Here is a 15,768-nt window from a genome sequence, read left to right on the forward strand (position 1 = left end):
AGGAGAAGGACTTGATGTGTGGATCCCTTTGATATGTGGGTAATCCATTTTCTGCTTCCGCTTTATGTTCGATGGATCCCAAAACAGGTGCGTTAATCTTTCTACTCAATTATGCATGTTCATGTTCTAGTTATGGAGATCTTGGGGTTGCACAATTTGCGTCCAACACGCCGCCCCGTCCAGAGTGGCCTTCCTCACTAACTTCATTGAGAGCCACAAAGCTGACGTCCGAGAAGCCATGGCTGACCTCCACACATGTGGCTCCCCACGGCTCGCTGGGCTCGTTGTTGACATGTTCTACACCACGATGATCGAAGTGGCCAGTGAGCTCGGTGTCCCTTCCTATGTGTTCTTCACATCAAGTGCCGCAACTCTTGGCTTGATATTGCACCTCCATTCGCTCCAAGACGAGCACCACATGGACCTGACTGAGCTTGAGGGCTCAAACGACGAGCTAGACTTCTCGTGTTTCAAGAACTTGCTGCCTACCACCAAATTCTTGCCCTCCGAAGTATTTGTAAATGAAGCTGGCCGCCTACTTTTGAGCCACACCCTACGGATAAGGGAAATAAGAGGTATCTTGGTAAATACATTCACCAAACTGGAACCGCATGCCGTGGAGGCCCTGGCGGGCCTCAAAGCGCCCGCAGTGTACCCCATGGGCCCATAGTGAACATCAAGGTTGAGAGTAAAAGGGGCACGGAAGGTAATAACAGTTCGTAGGGTTTCGAGATCTTGGAGTGGCTCGACCAGCAGCCAGAAACATCTGTGTTGTTCCTATGTTTCGGAAGCTTTGGGAGCTTTGACGAGGACTGGCGAAGGAGATTGCTCACGCGTTGGAGTAGAGCAGGTGGTGCTTCATGTGGTCCCTAAGTCAGCCACCTACAAAGGGCAAGCTAGAAGCCCCCCATGACTATGCGAATCCGGTAGAGGTCCTGCCCGAGGGGTTCCTAGACAGGACAGCCGGGGTTGGCAGAGTGATCGGTTGGGCTCCTCAGGTCGCAATCTTGAGCAACCCAGCCATTGGAGGGTTTGTGTCACATTGCGGGTGGAACTCTACCCTAGAGAACATATGGTTTGGGGTGCCAGTTGTCACAACCCGATCTCATTGCCCATCGATCCCTCTCCATCAGGAAAGGAAGGGAAAATATCGAGTTTAGGGGTACTTGATCACAAAAGTTCTCTCACGGCTCGCATTCCAAAAGACGTCATCACCTCGCCTTTCGGGTCAAGTCTCTCGTAAGTTCCCTCCGTGAGATCATGAGCTCTCCCAAGCTCATACCCTGTGTGACAGCAGAGTATCGCAACCCATACCCCCACGGGCAACACACCTCAGGAGAAGAGGTCTAGTGTGGATATTAGATCTAAGGGTACCTTTACCATGGTAGCCCTCTCAATGGTACACTTCACCCATAAGGATGGCATCACTTTATCCCTTGAGGTACTCTTACATCGAGTATGCTAAACCATGGTGATTTTCATCAAAACCCATACCCTTTACGACAATTTATTTAAACAATCTAATTGTTTTAAAACAACCTAGAAATAAAACAGAGTCACCACTAGCCTCATTTCAAGAGTCAGCTAGAAAATCCAATCGAGGGTCGGAAGTGTTCCCTCGATTCCTATGCAACCAAATATCTAGGTATGGGGACTTGGGTTACATTAATATTTCTATTAGCGCATTTTCGGTACCTAAACAATATGTTGTGTTTACCTAATGTGTCAATATCATAAATTTGTCAAATCAGCAAAACACTCAGCTAATATCTAAAGGATTTGTCCTATCAAAACAAGTCTAAAAATCACCACATTTTCACATAACACAGCCAATATGTTGACAAACAAGTTTTATTAAGAGGCCAAGTGCAAAATCTTAATAGAAAAAATGGAACAAAAATATTTAAGGTCTGTCTATGCAGGGGTTAGAATACGAGTCCGAATTTGATCTCATATCTAAATTCTAATCTAGTTTTGATAAAAAGGAAAGTGGTCCAAACGATGAACGATTTGCATGAAATCAATGGCATTGGAAACTTTTAAGTGTGCTTTTCGACTTCCTAAAAGGACTCGAGTGCAAATTAGGTCAATTAGGTGCTCTAAGATCAAGATTTCAAAAGGTGCGCATGTCAGTAACTAAAAATCAGAACACAAACATCTATTAATAAATCTCGAAATCATTCAAGTAATGCACAAATAGCATGAAAAGATCACATGTGACTTAATATTAGATGCAAAAAAAAAACAATTTAGGTAATTATCTAGCCCTAAGTCGGAAAGAGAAGATGTCATACAATTCGATAACAAAATAAGATGACTCAAGATTCATGATGAAATGCTTGAGAGTTTCTTGATGAACATATGCTCTTGTGGCACAACTTTAACATGCAAAATGACACTCAAATGCAATGATACAAACATGTATTCAAATCTTGTAACATGTAATTTAAGTGTCAAGAAGATATTATCTCAAAATTTAGTTTCATAAATGGCAAGATTTCATTTCAGCATTGATTTCACAGAACGTGTACAATTTCAGCCATCTTAAGACATGCAAAAATCCTACAAAAAATCCTACATACATAACATGCAATGATGAACATCTCTTATTAAGGATTCAAAACCTAAATGTGATTGCACAAATCACAGAAAAAATGACAAAACAGTGATGTACATTTAGACTATGCACTGATGCAGTACGTTTTAACTTTAACTCATGCAATTGACTCACTTGCTAACGTCAAGACTTTTACAAAGCATGCATCAATTGAACATATGTATCATGTATTTCAACTCTCATGAAAGTAGGTGTATTTGTGGACTCAATTTAATCAAAACAGAATTTGGACCAATGCAGGATAGACTGGCCTATGTTCAGATTTAAGCAATTTTGACCTAGTTAAACATATCTAAAAATTTTGAAAAAAAAATACATAACATGTACAACACTAATATAAGCAACTCTTATGAAGAAAAGTTATTCCATAACTCAACACAAAAATCAGTACAAAAATGAAAAAATCAGAAATCAATACGGAACATATTGACTAGGCTTGGATCTGAGTAGATTTGACCTAGTTAAACACATCAAAAAATCATGGAAAAATTACAGGATGTGCAGAAAAGGATTTGGAACAAAACTTATGAAGACAAGACTGTTCAAAAATCATCACAAAAGGTTACACAAAATTAGTAAAGTCTCATTTCGGAGTAAAAAAAGAACCGAAAATCTAACTGAACTATAGCAGAATCACTCATCTTCGAAGATATTTTTCGAGGGTCAAAAAAGGCTCAATTGGCGGGTACGACCTACCATTTCGAAGCTTGAGATGTCTATTATCTAATCCTAAGAGGACTCGAGTTGAAATGAGCTTGTTTCAGATCTCGTTTTGGTTAAAATAATAGGTCGGTCCTAAGGCTACGAAATTGCAAATTTAAGACTAATCAAGCACAATCATTCAAATTCAAACTTCAACAATTCATCAATGATCAACATATATCCCTAATATTGAATCCTAGTCCCGATCGGCTAATCCGGCCTCGCTTCACGGGTTCAAGATCGAGAAATTACATTTTAATGCGGTTTTTCTCGATTTCGGTCGCGATTGAGTAGAACTTTCACCGAAACTTTGATTGGATCTTCACAAACCTCCTAGGACCAGATCTTGTTCGGGAGGATGATCGGCAATCAGCGCGGATCTAATTGAACCGGGGAATAAACCGACTTGATTATCGATCTTCAGTGCCACAATCAAGAAGCCGCCGAATGGAGCTATGGCCACCTCTCCAGTAACCTATGCTAACGATCGAGGACAGGAGGAGCTAAAGGACCTTTCGGCTTATGGCTCCGATCAAGTGGCCGCCAATGAGGGGCGAAACCGACGACAATTTTGAGAGAGAGAGAGAGAGAGAGAGAGAGAGAGAAGCTGATGAGAGAGAGATTTTCATGCATAATGAAACCCCTTCAAATAGAAGGAAAATTTCACTTATATACTCTCCATATTAAGCGATTTCGACCATCGATTCGATTCAACGTCGAAATTTCGATCCAAAACGGTCAAAAATGGACTTCAAAGGCTTAATCATGATCTTGAGGTGTTGGGTAATTGATCTAGTGGATTTGATTTGTAAAAACTCGAGCCAAAATTGAGAATTGCGTCAAAATGTCTAATTAAGGGTTAATTTGCAATTTGATAAAATTCAAGAGTCAATTTGTAAAATTTCAAGAAATTGAAGGTGCATAAGTGAAATTGACATTGAGAGGGTTCCAAAACCGGTCGCCGAAGGTCATGAACCGGCCAAAAAGGGCCTGAAACCGGAAGGGCCGAACTAATCAGATCGATCAAACCGATTCGGTCTGGTTCAACCGGATTTTGACCTGTTCTTGAAGTTTGGTCCAGTTCCGACTACTTTGTCCACTTGGGACCTCCGTGGGTCTAAAATTTATGCAATTTGGTACCTAAATGACCGAATTGAAAATGAATTTTATTTTTTTAAAAAAGAAATTGGCCAATTAAGATACAATTAAGCTAATCAAATCTTTTGAACATGATCTAGGGGTCTTTTGTTGACCTTATTAAATGCTTATCGTGAAAAAAAACAATGAGTCGAAACCATGAATGCTTTGAATTGGGCCTAAAGGGCTAAAATGGTAAAATTTACAATTCAATGGCCAAGATTGCAAATTAACTAAAATTGAACTCAATTAGTGTCACAATTGCCCTATCTAATGAGCTACCCATATGTAAAATCATTTATCTTATTCAAATTGACCTTGAATTGAAGTATTCAAGCTTAGGTCAAAAATGGATCTAAGCCTAATATTAAAATTAGACCTAGATTCATGAAATTAAACCATAGCCATGAATGGGTCAATTCAAACTCTATGGATTGAAGCTTAATTGTTTGATTTTCTAATGTCTGTGAGGATAAAATTCTTCAAATTGATAAGTTCTTGTGTGAATTTCACAAAATCGATTTCGAATTTGGACTTATCTTAAGGAAATGAGTGAGAAATAATCATCCATTCACAAGTTATGAAGGATCAATTTTAATCCCCTAATTAGGGCTCATAACGACAATTCGTATTTTGACTTGATAAATCGAGAAATTGAATGTGTACATAGATTTCAGATAATCCTTAAACCAAATGTCAAAAATGAACTACATCTAATTATAACTAGAATAAAAGTAATTTTTATTTTTGGTCGATTTAGAACCTAAAACTGAAAAATTCAAAAATCAAAATTCTTAATCAAATTTTGTGACCATGTGGCCCTAGTAAGCAGAGCAACAGCTCAACACATTCGAGCTGGTGGTGGAGCTCGGCCTTGCGGCGCAAATCAAGATGGATTATCGGAAAGATCTTGCCAAAGGGAGCAACTTCGTGACGGCAGACGAGATAGAGGGAGGGATAAGGAAGTTAATGGAGAGCCATGAGGCCGAGGAGAGGAGCAAGAAGGTGAAGGAGACGAGCGAGATGAGTGGGAAGGCTTTGGTGGAGGATGGCTCGTCTTACTTGTCCTTGGCTTGCTTCATCGAGGGTGTCCTGAAACAATGAGCCTTCGTTTGGCTAGGAGATTGGTTTGACTACTTTTCTTTACTTGCTTTTATAAGTTGGTATTTTAAATCATAAGGCAACTATAATGGTTGTTTCCCCTTCTGGTTTAGCTACCGCATCCCTCATAATTTACGTGTTCATGCGATGATGTATTTTCTACCCTTCTTTTGCTTCGATTAGGTCTAGAAGACTCCGAGCATGGAGAGTTAGATGTTATTTTTCCATAAAAAAATTATCCAGTGAGGACGTTAATTTCCCCACCTATTTTCTGCCCATTCTGTTTTTTCATAGGGTACTTCTTCACAATTGAGGCGTAGTGCCCTAATTTTCCACAAGAGTAGCAAAAGAGGAGGCGCTCATATTTAAACTTGACCCACAAATTTTTTTCACCCATCATCACTAGAGCCCCTGTTTTTAGAGGAGTTGATAGGTCAAGTTCAACTCTTACTTTTCCCGTCTTATAAAGCACATTTCCTCGATTCTCTAACTGAACTTCCTTTACTTTTCCCGCTTTTCCAGCCACATCAGTGTATACTTCTTCCAAAATCCATCCAGGGGGCAAGCCAACAATATGAATCTAGAAATCGTATCGCGAGAAGTCATAGTAGTGTTGGAATGGTACACAGCACCTGATTTGGGGTATTTCTAAATTCGATTGAAGGGCTTCATCTAACAAATGAAGAGTAACTCAGCCGCTTTGAGGGAAAGCAGTCTGGGTCTTCCATTTTCGGAAGGATGAGATGAAATGGAGCGTACTTGCTTTTGAATAAGTTGGTTTTTATTTTTTTAAATCATTGTAGGAGGAATAAGGTTTAGGGTTTGGAAGAACAGATCGCCTGGGTCCGGCCATGAGCTGCCGTTCATTATGGCGATGTCTATTATTTACAAAAATCATAATAGATATAGAAAGTGTACAAAAATCAATTAATATCTATGAAGTTTTATACAGCTCGAAAGAGATTTCCGTGTACTCGCACCTCTCAGTGACCCGCCTCTAATCATGAAGCCGCCACGCGAGTCTCGGTCTTGCCATTCATGACCGGACGCGATGCCTCGCCGACTCGATGGCCACGGCCACTTTCGTTTCGATCAATCTCCCCCGGTTCCGGCCCATTTCCGAGACCCACCCAAGCGAGGTCCGTAACCTTTACACCGAAGGCTGCAAGCCCAACGTACTCGCCTAGTCCTGCTCAAGTCCCGACTCACCTCAGAGCTCGCCAGGCTGTCCTCGACATCTTCTGCGCGATGCCGAGCGATGTGGCAAGCGAGCTCCAGTTCCCCATCTACGGGTTCTTCACGTTGAGTCCGGCTTTTCCTGGGCTGAGGCTCCAACTCCAGATGTCGCAGGATGAGCGCAGCATAAAAAATCAGAGAAAAAAGATAGGGGAGTCTGTCAGACCGCCGTGTGACCACCCCAGCCGGATACTCCGACTGAGAACGATCCTCTACCACTCCGAGGGGTCGGAAGGGACCCGCCGGAGCTGTTAATCACGCTCTGGTCGCACGGCCATGGTTCATCCACCAGACTTTGGCTCCTGTCTCCTTAGGTCTCAAGGACACAGAGGTACGAGCCTATAGAACAGATCCTGTTCAAGTAAGGTCGTGACCTCTTACCCTCACTCTTTTCTTTATATACCCACTTTCCTTTGAGCGAGTTTCCAATGTGGGACTTTTTGGAGGTCGCACTTAGCAAGTGTGCTCCGTGAATGGAAAAGTGATATGGATGGAATATGATTAAATAAAATCTTTAAGGAAAAATGGAAATAGAATCAATATAAAATTTATTTAAAGAATATTACAACTCTCCCTCCACCGGTTCCTTCTCTTTTGTTTTTCTGTCTTTTAATTGTTTAGTATCTTGGCAAGGGAGGATTCGTATTATTTTAATTGAAGTGATCGTGTATTGTCTTCTCTTCTTGTCCCCTTGCTGGAGAGAGAGATTTTCCCAAGCACGTTAAATGGGATGGACGGTGAGAGCCACCAAAAAGGAATCTAATCTATTATTTTAAAATAGCCGTCCCCAAAAAGCTCTAAACTTAGTCCATTTGTTTTGCGAAAATTGACTGATTTTGAATATTTTTTGAAAAATTATTGCTTATATCATTAAGAAAAATTAGTCAAACGGAAAATATTTTCATCATTAACAACAATATATGCCTATTTACTTTCGTGAACGATGAAAAAAATTTCATTCATTAACTCTCCATTCAAAAATCTTCATAAATTATTTGACATGGCATTTTCACATTGGTAAAAAATTCACATGAGCAAAGTAGCATGGAAAATTATCTACAAAAAGAAACCATTCTTCGATGTTAAAATTAGAGAAATTAGGGACAACTAATGGCAATTTTTGGACAAAGAGCTAACAATAATAGATTTGGAACTAGAGTTGAAGCTTGAGGCAAATTGGCAATTGAAACTAAAATTGGGATTTTGTTTAGATAAAAGAATTTAAGTTTGAATTGTAACTGAACCTAAAATTAAAGTTTTTTTTATAAGATCAAGCCTCTTTAAATAGAAGAAGAGTACTAACGTGATCCAACATTAGTCTTACAAATTATTAACATGCGATTGGTTTAACGAAATTGATTTACAATCCATACAAGGCTTAATACCCTAGAAACCCTCCAACTTTAATGTTTGTCCTAATTTTTATCTTTTGTTTCATAAAAAACTTTCAACTTTAAATCCAGTCTCACTTCTCCTATTTTTGTCTCATAAAAAACCCTCAATTTTAGGTTATGTCACAATTCTATTTTAAACTTTTTTTGTCCTATGAAAAACCTCCAACTTTTGGTCTTATCCCAATTTTACCCAAAAAATTTTACGATGTCATAAAAAACCATAAACCTTTACTTGAGTCACAAATCTATCCCCATAACCTTGCATCCAAAATTTATCATTAACAACCAAGAGACAGAAAACTTCCAAACACGAGTTGTTCAAGCGTCTTGAGAGCAAGCTCTCCGACCCCAACAAGCGCAAAATCACTATGGGCAATTAAGATGAAGGGTTAATAGAGAGCAAATTTGGGACTCAATAGAAGCTAGTAATTATGAGACAAACAAGGAGAGTAAAATTGAAACTATACCTAAAGCTGAGATTTTATTATGAGACAAAAAAAAAAAGTTTATGGTAGAATTGGTATGGAACCTAAAGTTGAGGTTTTCTTATGAAACAAAAAGTCTAGGGTAAATATGGGACTAGATCTAAAATTGGGGGATTTTTTATGGGACAAAAAAAATTATAGTAGAATTGAGATGTGACTAAAAGTTTAAATATTTTTATGAAATGATAGAATTGAGACAAGAGGTAAAGTTTGAGGCTTTTTAGGATATTAGGCCTTTATTCGATGCTTGCTTTGAAAAACCTCCAACTTCTTCTTGGTAATCCACCTGCTTCCAATTTTCCAAAACTGGCCTTCCATTTTGCCATTTGTTCTTTTCCTCATTGAGTGCATGGAGCGATTGCCAGTCCTTATTTCTGAGAATGACTGCAATAGAAAATAGAGGTGTATAGATTGTCCCTTAGGACCTTCCCCTCGCAAGAGGCTTCAAGTTCTGAAGCTGACAGCTCGCTTTGCTCTGCTTTTCTTTCTAGATTTTGATTTTTTATTTATTTCTCTCCCGATTTAATTTGATAGTCTTTTTTTTTTCTTATTTGGCCTCTTCTTTTGCTAATATTGTTGCTTTTTTTCTCTCATCGTAGTGAATAAATCTGCTTGACTGAAAATTTTGTGAGAAGTCATCACCAATCCATCTAGTAGGATGCTCAGGACATGATTTTTTCACTTCTCCAAGATTCGACAGAAACCCTCATCTCCCAATTTAGGTGTAGATTTAAATTTGGAGCTTTTCTCTTTTAATATAAATCTAGATCTAGAAGTTTTTTAAGAAGTGTTCGATTTTCTCTTTCAATCTAAATCTAGATATGAGAGTTTTTTAAAGGTGTTCAATTTGTGGAGTTCAACATGTGGTTATTGTTGTTTTCTTCATATGGCGATAGTGTTGAGGATGCTGAATCTAGGTGTGCATTGCAAGCCGCAATTTCTAGATAAGAAGATCCCAACGTATGCCCATTACTAATAGTTCCGGTGATCAATCTCTAATTGTTTTTCGTGCTATGACAAATTTGGTTTTTAAGGATGAGAGCATGCTTATAATTATAAGCTATACCTTTTTGTTTGTTGGGTTTTGTTTTGTTTAGTTTGCAGTTTCTTGAAATTAGTTCTTGTTGGAAGTTTTCTATATTCATCTCATGTTTGACTATGATAAATGAATAACTTAAAAAAAAAAATCAATTTCTCGACTTTATACTAAACATATAAGTTTACTCGATGTGATGGATCACGAGGTGTTTGCATCATTATAAGGAAAATCAAATTGAGGATTGAAAAAAATTCTTGGTCCAAAGTCACGATCTGGCCATGCATGGTAAAACTAGTCCACCACTTTGATCACAGCTATGCAATCATCCCGCCTTGATCTTAATGTAAAAATGACAGATAAAAATATTATTAATTCTGTCGCACCAATACATATATTCAATTTGTATATCGAAAATGATATTCCCTTTTGTAATTAAGACAATCGGGAAGTAACAATTAGTTATATTAAGTTTGATCATATTCTATGAATTATTTGTGCACTCTCAAGCATCATGCCCTTAAACTCCAGCGTGTTAGATTTTGCCTTTATTTCTGTCTATTGAGCGTTCCATTAATCTTACAAGATGTCGGCCTGTATGGGATTCGCTCTATCAACCGTTCGATGCAGCCTTCCTCGTAAAACCGTCTCATCCGATGGGCAAGGAGGGACTGATTATGCGGGTCCCTTGCGCTTCACATGGAGTCAAATCAAATTTACACTTTCGACTAAAGCTCAATTTCTCTAAATTTGCTACTCCGAAATTCTATCTACTCTTCCCCTCTCCGTTGCACGCCGAGCAAGAAAGGAGGGCCCTAACTTTCAGAAGCCGGAATGTGAACAGCAATGGACGCAAGAGAGAAAAAGGACAACAAACCTTGGGAGAGGGGAAAGCGAGAGCAAAATGAAATTCATTCAAACTCGGAGATCGAGGAGGGGCAAGGATACGAAAATCTACCGTATGGAGTTTTACAAATGATGTCTTCTCGAACAATTTCTATATTCGTCGTTACCCTTGCAGATTACAGCTCGCGGGCCAAACCCAAATTGACTGGTTCCCCATAAAACACGTCAAGGGTCGACGAAAATCAACATGGATTATAGCCACAGACGCACCAGAAAAATCAAACACGGTTTCTATTGCCACAAAAACCCTAAAACATGCCCTCCAAGTAATCATTGAATCAAAATACCAAAAGTGCTCAACCTACCAGCCTATGAAATTTTGTGAAACCACTGGGGAAGCAAATAGGGGTTTGGAAGATTTGAACTTAGTTTGGTCTTTTGCCTAGTACAGTGTGGAAATTTAATACCATATGAGATTTTGTGAGGCTCGATATCATACGTATGCCAATCGCCAACTATTCTAAAAACTTAAGCTATTAGATAAATATGTGATTTATTATTTAAATATTCTAACACAGCCAACCCTCTCTAGCTAATAAAGGCTCATCAACTACACACATCCTCAATGAAGCAAGCCAGAGACAAGTAAGAAGAGCCGCCCTCCATCAAAGCCTCCCTACTCTTCTCGCTCACCTCCTTCACCTTCTTCCTCCTCTCCCCAGCCTCCTCACCCTCCATTAACTTCCTTATCCCTCCCTCTATTTCGTCCGCAGTCACAACGCCATCACTACCTTTGACGAGATCTCTCCGATGATCCATCTTGATCTCTGCTCCAAGGCCGAGCTCCACCACCAATTGGAACGCGTTGAATTGTTGCTCTGCATGCTGGGGCCACACAGCGATCGGCACGCCGAACCATATGCTTTCTAAAATGGAGTTCCACCCACAGTGCGACACAAACCCTCCGATGGCCGGGTGGGCCAGGAACGTGACCTGCGGGGCCCACCCGATCACTTTCCCGACCCTGGCGGTCCTATCAAGGAACCCCTCGGGCAGGACCTCTGCGGGATCTGCGTAGTCACGGGGGGCCTCCAGCTTGTCCTTGGCCGGTGGCTGTCGTAGGGACCACAGGAAGCGGTACCCGCTCCGCTCCAATGCGTGGGCAATCTCTTTTGCCTGGTGCTCGTCGAAGCTCCCCTTGCTCCCGAAGCACAGGAACACCACTGACGCATCTGGCTGCTGGTCGAGCCAGTCCAGGATCTCGAAACCCTTTTCGCTCTCAGCCTTGATGTTCAATATGGGTCCCACGGAGTACACCGCAGGTTCTCCAAGGCTGGCCAGGGCCTTCACCGCGCGTGGTTCCAGCTCAGCGAATGTATTTACCAAAATTCCCTTGGTTTCCCTATACCTTAGGACGATGTCCAATAGTATCCGGCAGTCTTCTTCTATAAACACATCCGAGGGCAAGAACCTGGCGGCAGGCAGTGGGTTAACGAAGCACGGGAAGTCCAGCTTGGCGTCGGAGCCCTCTAGCTTGGTCGGGTCCATGTGTTGCTCGTCTCGGAGAGACTGGAGGTGCAGCATGACTCCCAGGAACGCCGCGCCCGACGTGAAGAATATGTAGGAAGGGACGCCGAACTCGATGGCCACGTCGATCATCGTGGTGCAGAACATGTCAACAACAAGCCCGGTGAGCCGTGGCGAGCCACGGGCAGAGAGCTCAGCGACGGCTTCTCGGACGTCGGCTTTGTGGTTCTCCATGAAGTGATGGATGAAGGCACGGCGAGACGTCCTCGGGGAGTGGCTTCGCCTGGGGACGAGGACAAAGCGGATGCGGGCAGCGACGGAGGCGGTGAGTGATTCGATCCGGGAATCAATCTCGGAGTCGAAGGGGAACTTCAGGATGAGGACGGTGATGGAGAGCCGATCGTCGAGGTCGACGAGGAGCTTGGCCATCTCCACCATCGACACCAAGTGGCCGAGGCCCGGACATGGGATGAACACGAGCTCGGATTCAGCACTCATGAAGACGATGATGCCTTCGAAAATTCTTCTTTTCCTAACTGAGTTCACTCGGTTGCAAAGATGATAGCGAGTCGGAGGCTCTTATGGACTCAGTTAATGGGAAGGAAGAAAGCACGCAAAATGATGCGAATAGGAAAAGAAGAATATAATTAAAGGTGTTTTTACAGATGGTGAAAATAAAATATATTCCCTATTTTTTTTATTATTACTTCGTACCATTAGTGCGATTCGGAATATTTTAAGTGGCAAGTTCTTTACCTTCAATAATGATGTGTTATTTTACCATTTACACCTTCCCTCTTAACTATTCTTAACTTCTCTATAGAAAATTCTATCTATTATTGGGTCCTCTATATTTCACATAAATATATCACACGAACAATTCAAGTAAAACCGAATATACAAACGGTTATGTGAGCAAGAAAATCCATTGGACCAAATTGAGAAATACCAAAAAAAAAAAAGAATTGAACGCCATTTTTATTATTGACATTTTGTAGAACAAAAAAGTTTTGAGACTCATTCATGCCCATTTGGCCAAGAAGGCCATACAACCAGCACCGAACAGGAGGAAGCAATTGCACAGCAGCTGGAGCCTCCCATTCCCCTGCACCTTGGCGCTCATGAAGTCCGCCGCCAGCAGGTCGACGAGCGCCATGTAGACCAGGATTCCGGCGGACGCGGCGTTGAAGACACCCTCGATGATCAGCGCCCTCTGGCTGCTCTCGTCGTACGTGTCGGATATCCCGATACCGATGGCGATCCCAGCCGGCGTAGTGAGGGAGAAGAAGAGGGCCATTATTATTGTTGTTCTTGCCTTGAACTTGGCCTTTGCAAAAGAAGCAGGGGAAAAATCAAACGACTGATTAATCAATGTATAAATAATGATAATTATAATTCATTCTTTAAAAAATAATGATAATAATAATTCCTGTGCCAGGACCCACCCGCACCCGCTTTATGTGAACGGAGGCAAAAGGTCAACGACATCCTCTCGACATGATGCAGGTAGCTTAATATTTTCCATAGTTTATTTTCCTCAGGCAGGCAAATTAGTTGGAAGATTGAATTGAGATCGGAAGCCTCAGGAGGAATCCAAATGCACCAATTCGTAAGCCACCCTTTTAAATCGTATCATGAAATGCAGGTTAAGTATTCTTAAAAACACTTTTTAGGTGCGATGAAAAATCAAAGCGCGAAGTTACAATTGCATAGGTTTTACAGGAAATTTCCTTTCACCTTCCCTTGATTTCTGGGTCGGTGGCACATTAAAATTTAGGGCTTTTGAAAGATGCATGTACCGTTCACATGCCTTTTGGGGAGACAAAAGTGCCATATTTTCTTCTTCAATTCTATATCAAACGCCTTTTTTCCCCCTTAAGTCATAGAAACGACGCATCAAGCCCATAAAAAGGTAAAATTGCCTATACAAAATGTTATGTCGTGTTTGATGCCACGGACGAGGCATGCACACATCATGAATTAATCGAATTGTGTTCGAGTTATTGCTATGCATTTACCATATGACATCTCAATATCGTTCGTGCAAATAAGTGGTCTCTTAACGATGGATAAAGCCCGAGTTAAATTTGACCAGCTCAAAATTATTATAATCTTGAAATATTATCAAGGCATTAATAGAAAAAAAAAAAGAAAAGAGATTAAAAAAAAAGGTGGGAAAGCTCGCTAGGTCAAAATGAATGAAATGAAATTAGTTTTTACTTACCTGAGTGATGCATCCGCCGAGCCCCATGCCTTCAAAGAACTGATGGAAAGTCAAAGCGGCCATCAATGGCTTCACCGTCTTTGCGCTCCCGGAAGTCCCCAGCGAAATCCCTATTATCACCGAGTGCACCACGATCCCCAGCTCCAACACCTGTTTATATTATCATTTCGCCCCCCCGAAAAACGCCATATTTGCATTCAGATCCTCGGTGTGAAGTTTTGGAGAGAGAACCTGTAGAATTGAAAGAAGTTGGAAGATTTCCCGTCACCTGCGATACGACTCTATGGCGGAGAAGCTCCGACGTGCCCGGCTCGTGACCCTGATATGCGGAGCCGTGGGCGTGCCCGTGGGTCGCGTGGGTGTGCACGTGCAGATGCCCGGCGTGATCGTCGCCGGCGGTGGCAGCGGCGTCGCTCTCCTCGTCCCCCTCGCTCTCCGCTGGGCGAGCCTTGCTGAAGTGGGACCTCGTGTAGTAGGAGGTCGCGTAGGTGTCCACCATCAGCGTCCCGACCGCGGCGACCATGGCAACGAACCCAGCGAAGGGGAACTTGCCCCAAGGGTTCTCGTCGAGGCACGGCGACGTCAGGCTGTCGAACGCGTCGGGGAGGACGTGGATGAGGCCCGTCGCGAGGATCACCCCGGCCGCGAACGCCTTGACCAGGAAGAACACGTCCTTCTCGGGGCGCAGGGCCGGGACGACCTTCCCAAGCAGCGGGATGCACACGCCGACCGCGCCTGCGAGGAGGATGGCGGCGATCGCGCCCACTTTGTACTTGAGCGCCTCCCTCTTGTTGCGCCCCCCGCCGGCAGCACCGTCGCACGTGCAGTCCCCGAGGACGAGCGAGGGGAGAAGGACGAGAACGCACAGTATCAGGAACCGACACGAGCCACGCCGACCCGGCTCGCCCGCCATCGCAATTCGATCCCCGATATCAAGAAGACGAAGAACGCGACGCGAAAAGAGACCGCCGTGCTGGCTTGTCGAGAGCGAAAAGGAAAACGCCGCGTGAGGCTCGAGACATGTCCGCGAGCTATATAAGGATCAGTGTTGCATCAGCCGTCCACGAAAAGGACTCTGTGCTGCTGCTGCTGCTGCCGCTGCCCAATGGAGCAATGATGAGGACACCTTCTGGCCAGTTTTAAAATGACAGAACGGATTGGAACTCTGTTTTGTATGCATCTGGGTGATGAAATGGTTGCCTGTTCAATGCAATTATTATTATAATATCCGCCACGGAGGCATTTATCTGTATCAGGGACAGAACGTTGAAGTTGGCATTTTTCTGTAGCAGTTCGAGTGTCGTAACAATGTCGACATAACTGATCCCGAGGGAGCAGCAGATTTCAAAACCCAACTACCGTCGTGCTCCAGTTTCGCGGCTTAGATCTGCTGAAAGTCAACGCTTTGCGTGTACCCCGATCTTATAATTGATCTAATAATCGCTTGCCATTTTACAAAGAAA

At 42.4% G+C, this 15,768-nt stretch overlaps 2 protein-coding genes, 1 non-coding gene and 1 pseudogene across 3 annotated transcripts; 1 reads left to right on the forward strand and 3 right to left on the reverse strand.

Annotated features, from left to right (window-relative positions):
- The first annotated feature begins 238 nt into the window (after window positions 1–238).
- Window positions 239–5,560, forward strand: LOC104454393 (annotated as a pseudogene).
- Window positions 5,561–6,947: 1,387 nt separating this feature from the next.
- LOC120289073 lies at window positions 6,948–7,164 on the reverse strand. Its single transcript, XR_005547022.1, has one exon. It is a non-coding gene; the product is annotated as a small nucleolar RNA U3 (small nucleolar RNA).
- A 3,944-nt stretch (window positions 7,165–11,108) lies between these two features.
- On the reverse strand, window positions 11,109–12,751 carry LOC104433727 (anthocyanidin 3-O-glucosyltransferase 2). Its single transcript, XM_010046582.3, has one exon. The coding sequence runs from the start codon at window positions 12,577–12,579 to the stop codon at window positions 11,161–11,163; it is 1,419 nt and encodes a 472-aa protein (XP_010044884.2). The 5' UTR covers window positions 12,580–12,751; the 3' UTR covers window positions 11,109–11,160.
- A 247-nt stretch (window positions 12,752–12,998) lies between these two features.
- Window positions 12,999–15,425, reverse strand: LOC104433720 (zinc transporter 1). Its single transcript, XM_010046568.3, has 3 exons — window positions 14,574–15,425; window positions 14,306–14,455; window positions 12,999–13,408 (listed from the first exon to the last, which is right to left on the reverse strand). Exons 1-3 carry the CDS (start codon window positions 15,216–15,218, stop codon window positions 13,103–13,105), a joined length of 1,101 nt encoding a protein of 366 aa, XP_010044870.1. The 5' UTR covers window positions 15,219–15,425; the 3' UTR covers window positions 12,999–13,102.
- Between the last annotated feature and the right edge of the window lie 343 nt (window positions 15,426–15,768).

The sequence above is a fragment of the Eucalyptus grandis genome, chromosome 1 (assembly GCF_016545825.1).
Source record: "Eucalyptus grandis isolate ANBG69807.140 chromosome 1, ASM1654582v1, whole genome shotgun sequence".
In the NCBI taxonomy this organism is placed as follows: Eukaryota; Viridiplantae; Streptophyta; class Magnoliopsida; order Myrtales; family Myrtaceae; genus Eucalyptus; species Eucalyptus grandis.

What these genes read in the sequence shown, in the direction of transcription:
- LOC104433727 (XM_010046582.3), bottom strand. Translation starts at nt 12,579, where the DNA reads ATGAGTGCTGAATCCGAGCTCGTGTTCATCCCATGTCCGGGCCTCGGC.
- LOC104433720 (XM_010046568.3), bottom strand. Translation starts at nt 15,218, where the DNA reads ATGGCGGGCGAGCCGGGTCGGCGTGGCTCGTGTCGGTTCCTGATACTG. An exon ending in GCCATAGAGTCGTATCGCAG is followed by an intron (nt 14,456 to 14,573) that starts GTGACGGGAAAT and finishes TAATATAAACAG; the next exon opens with GTGTTGGAGCTGGGGATCGT. An exon ending in TCGGCGGATGCATCACTCAG is followed by an intron (nt 13,409 to 14,305) that starts GTAAGTAAAAAC and finishes TCTTTTGCAAAG; the next exon opens with GCCAAGTTCAAGGCAAGAAC.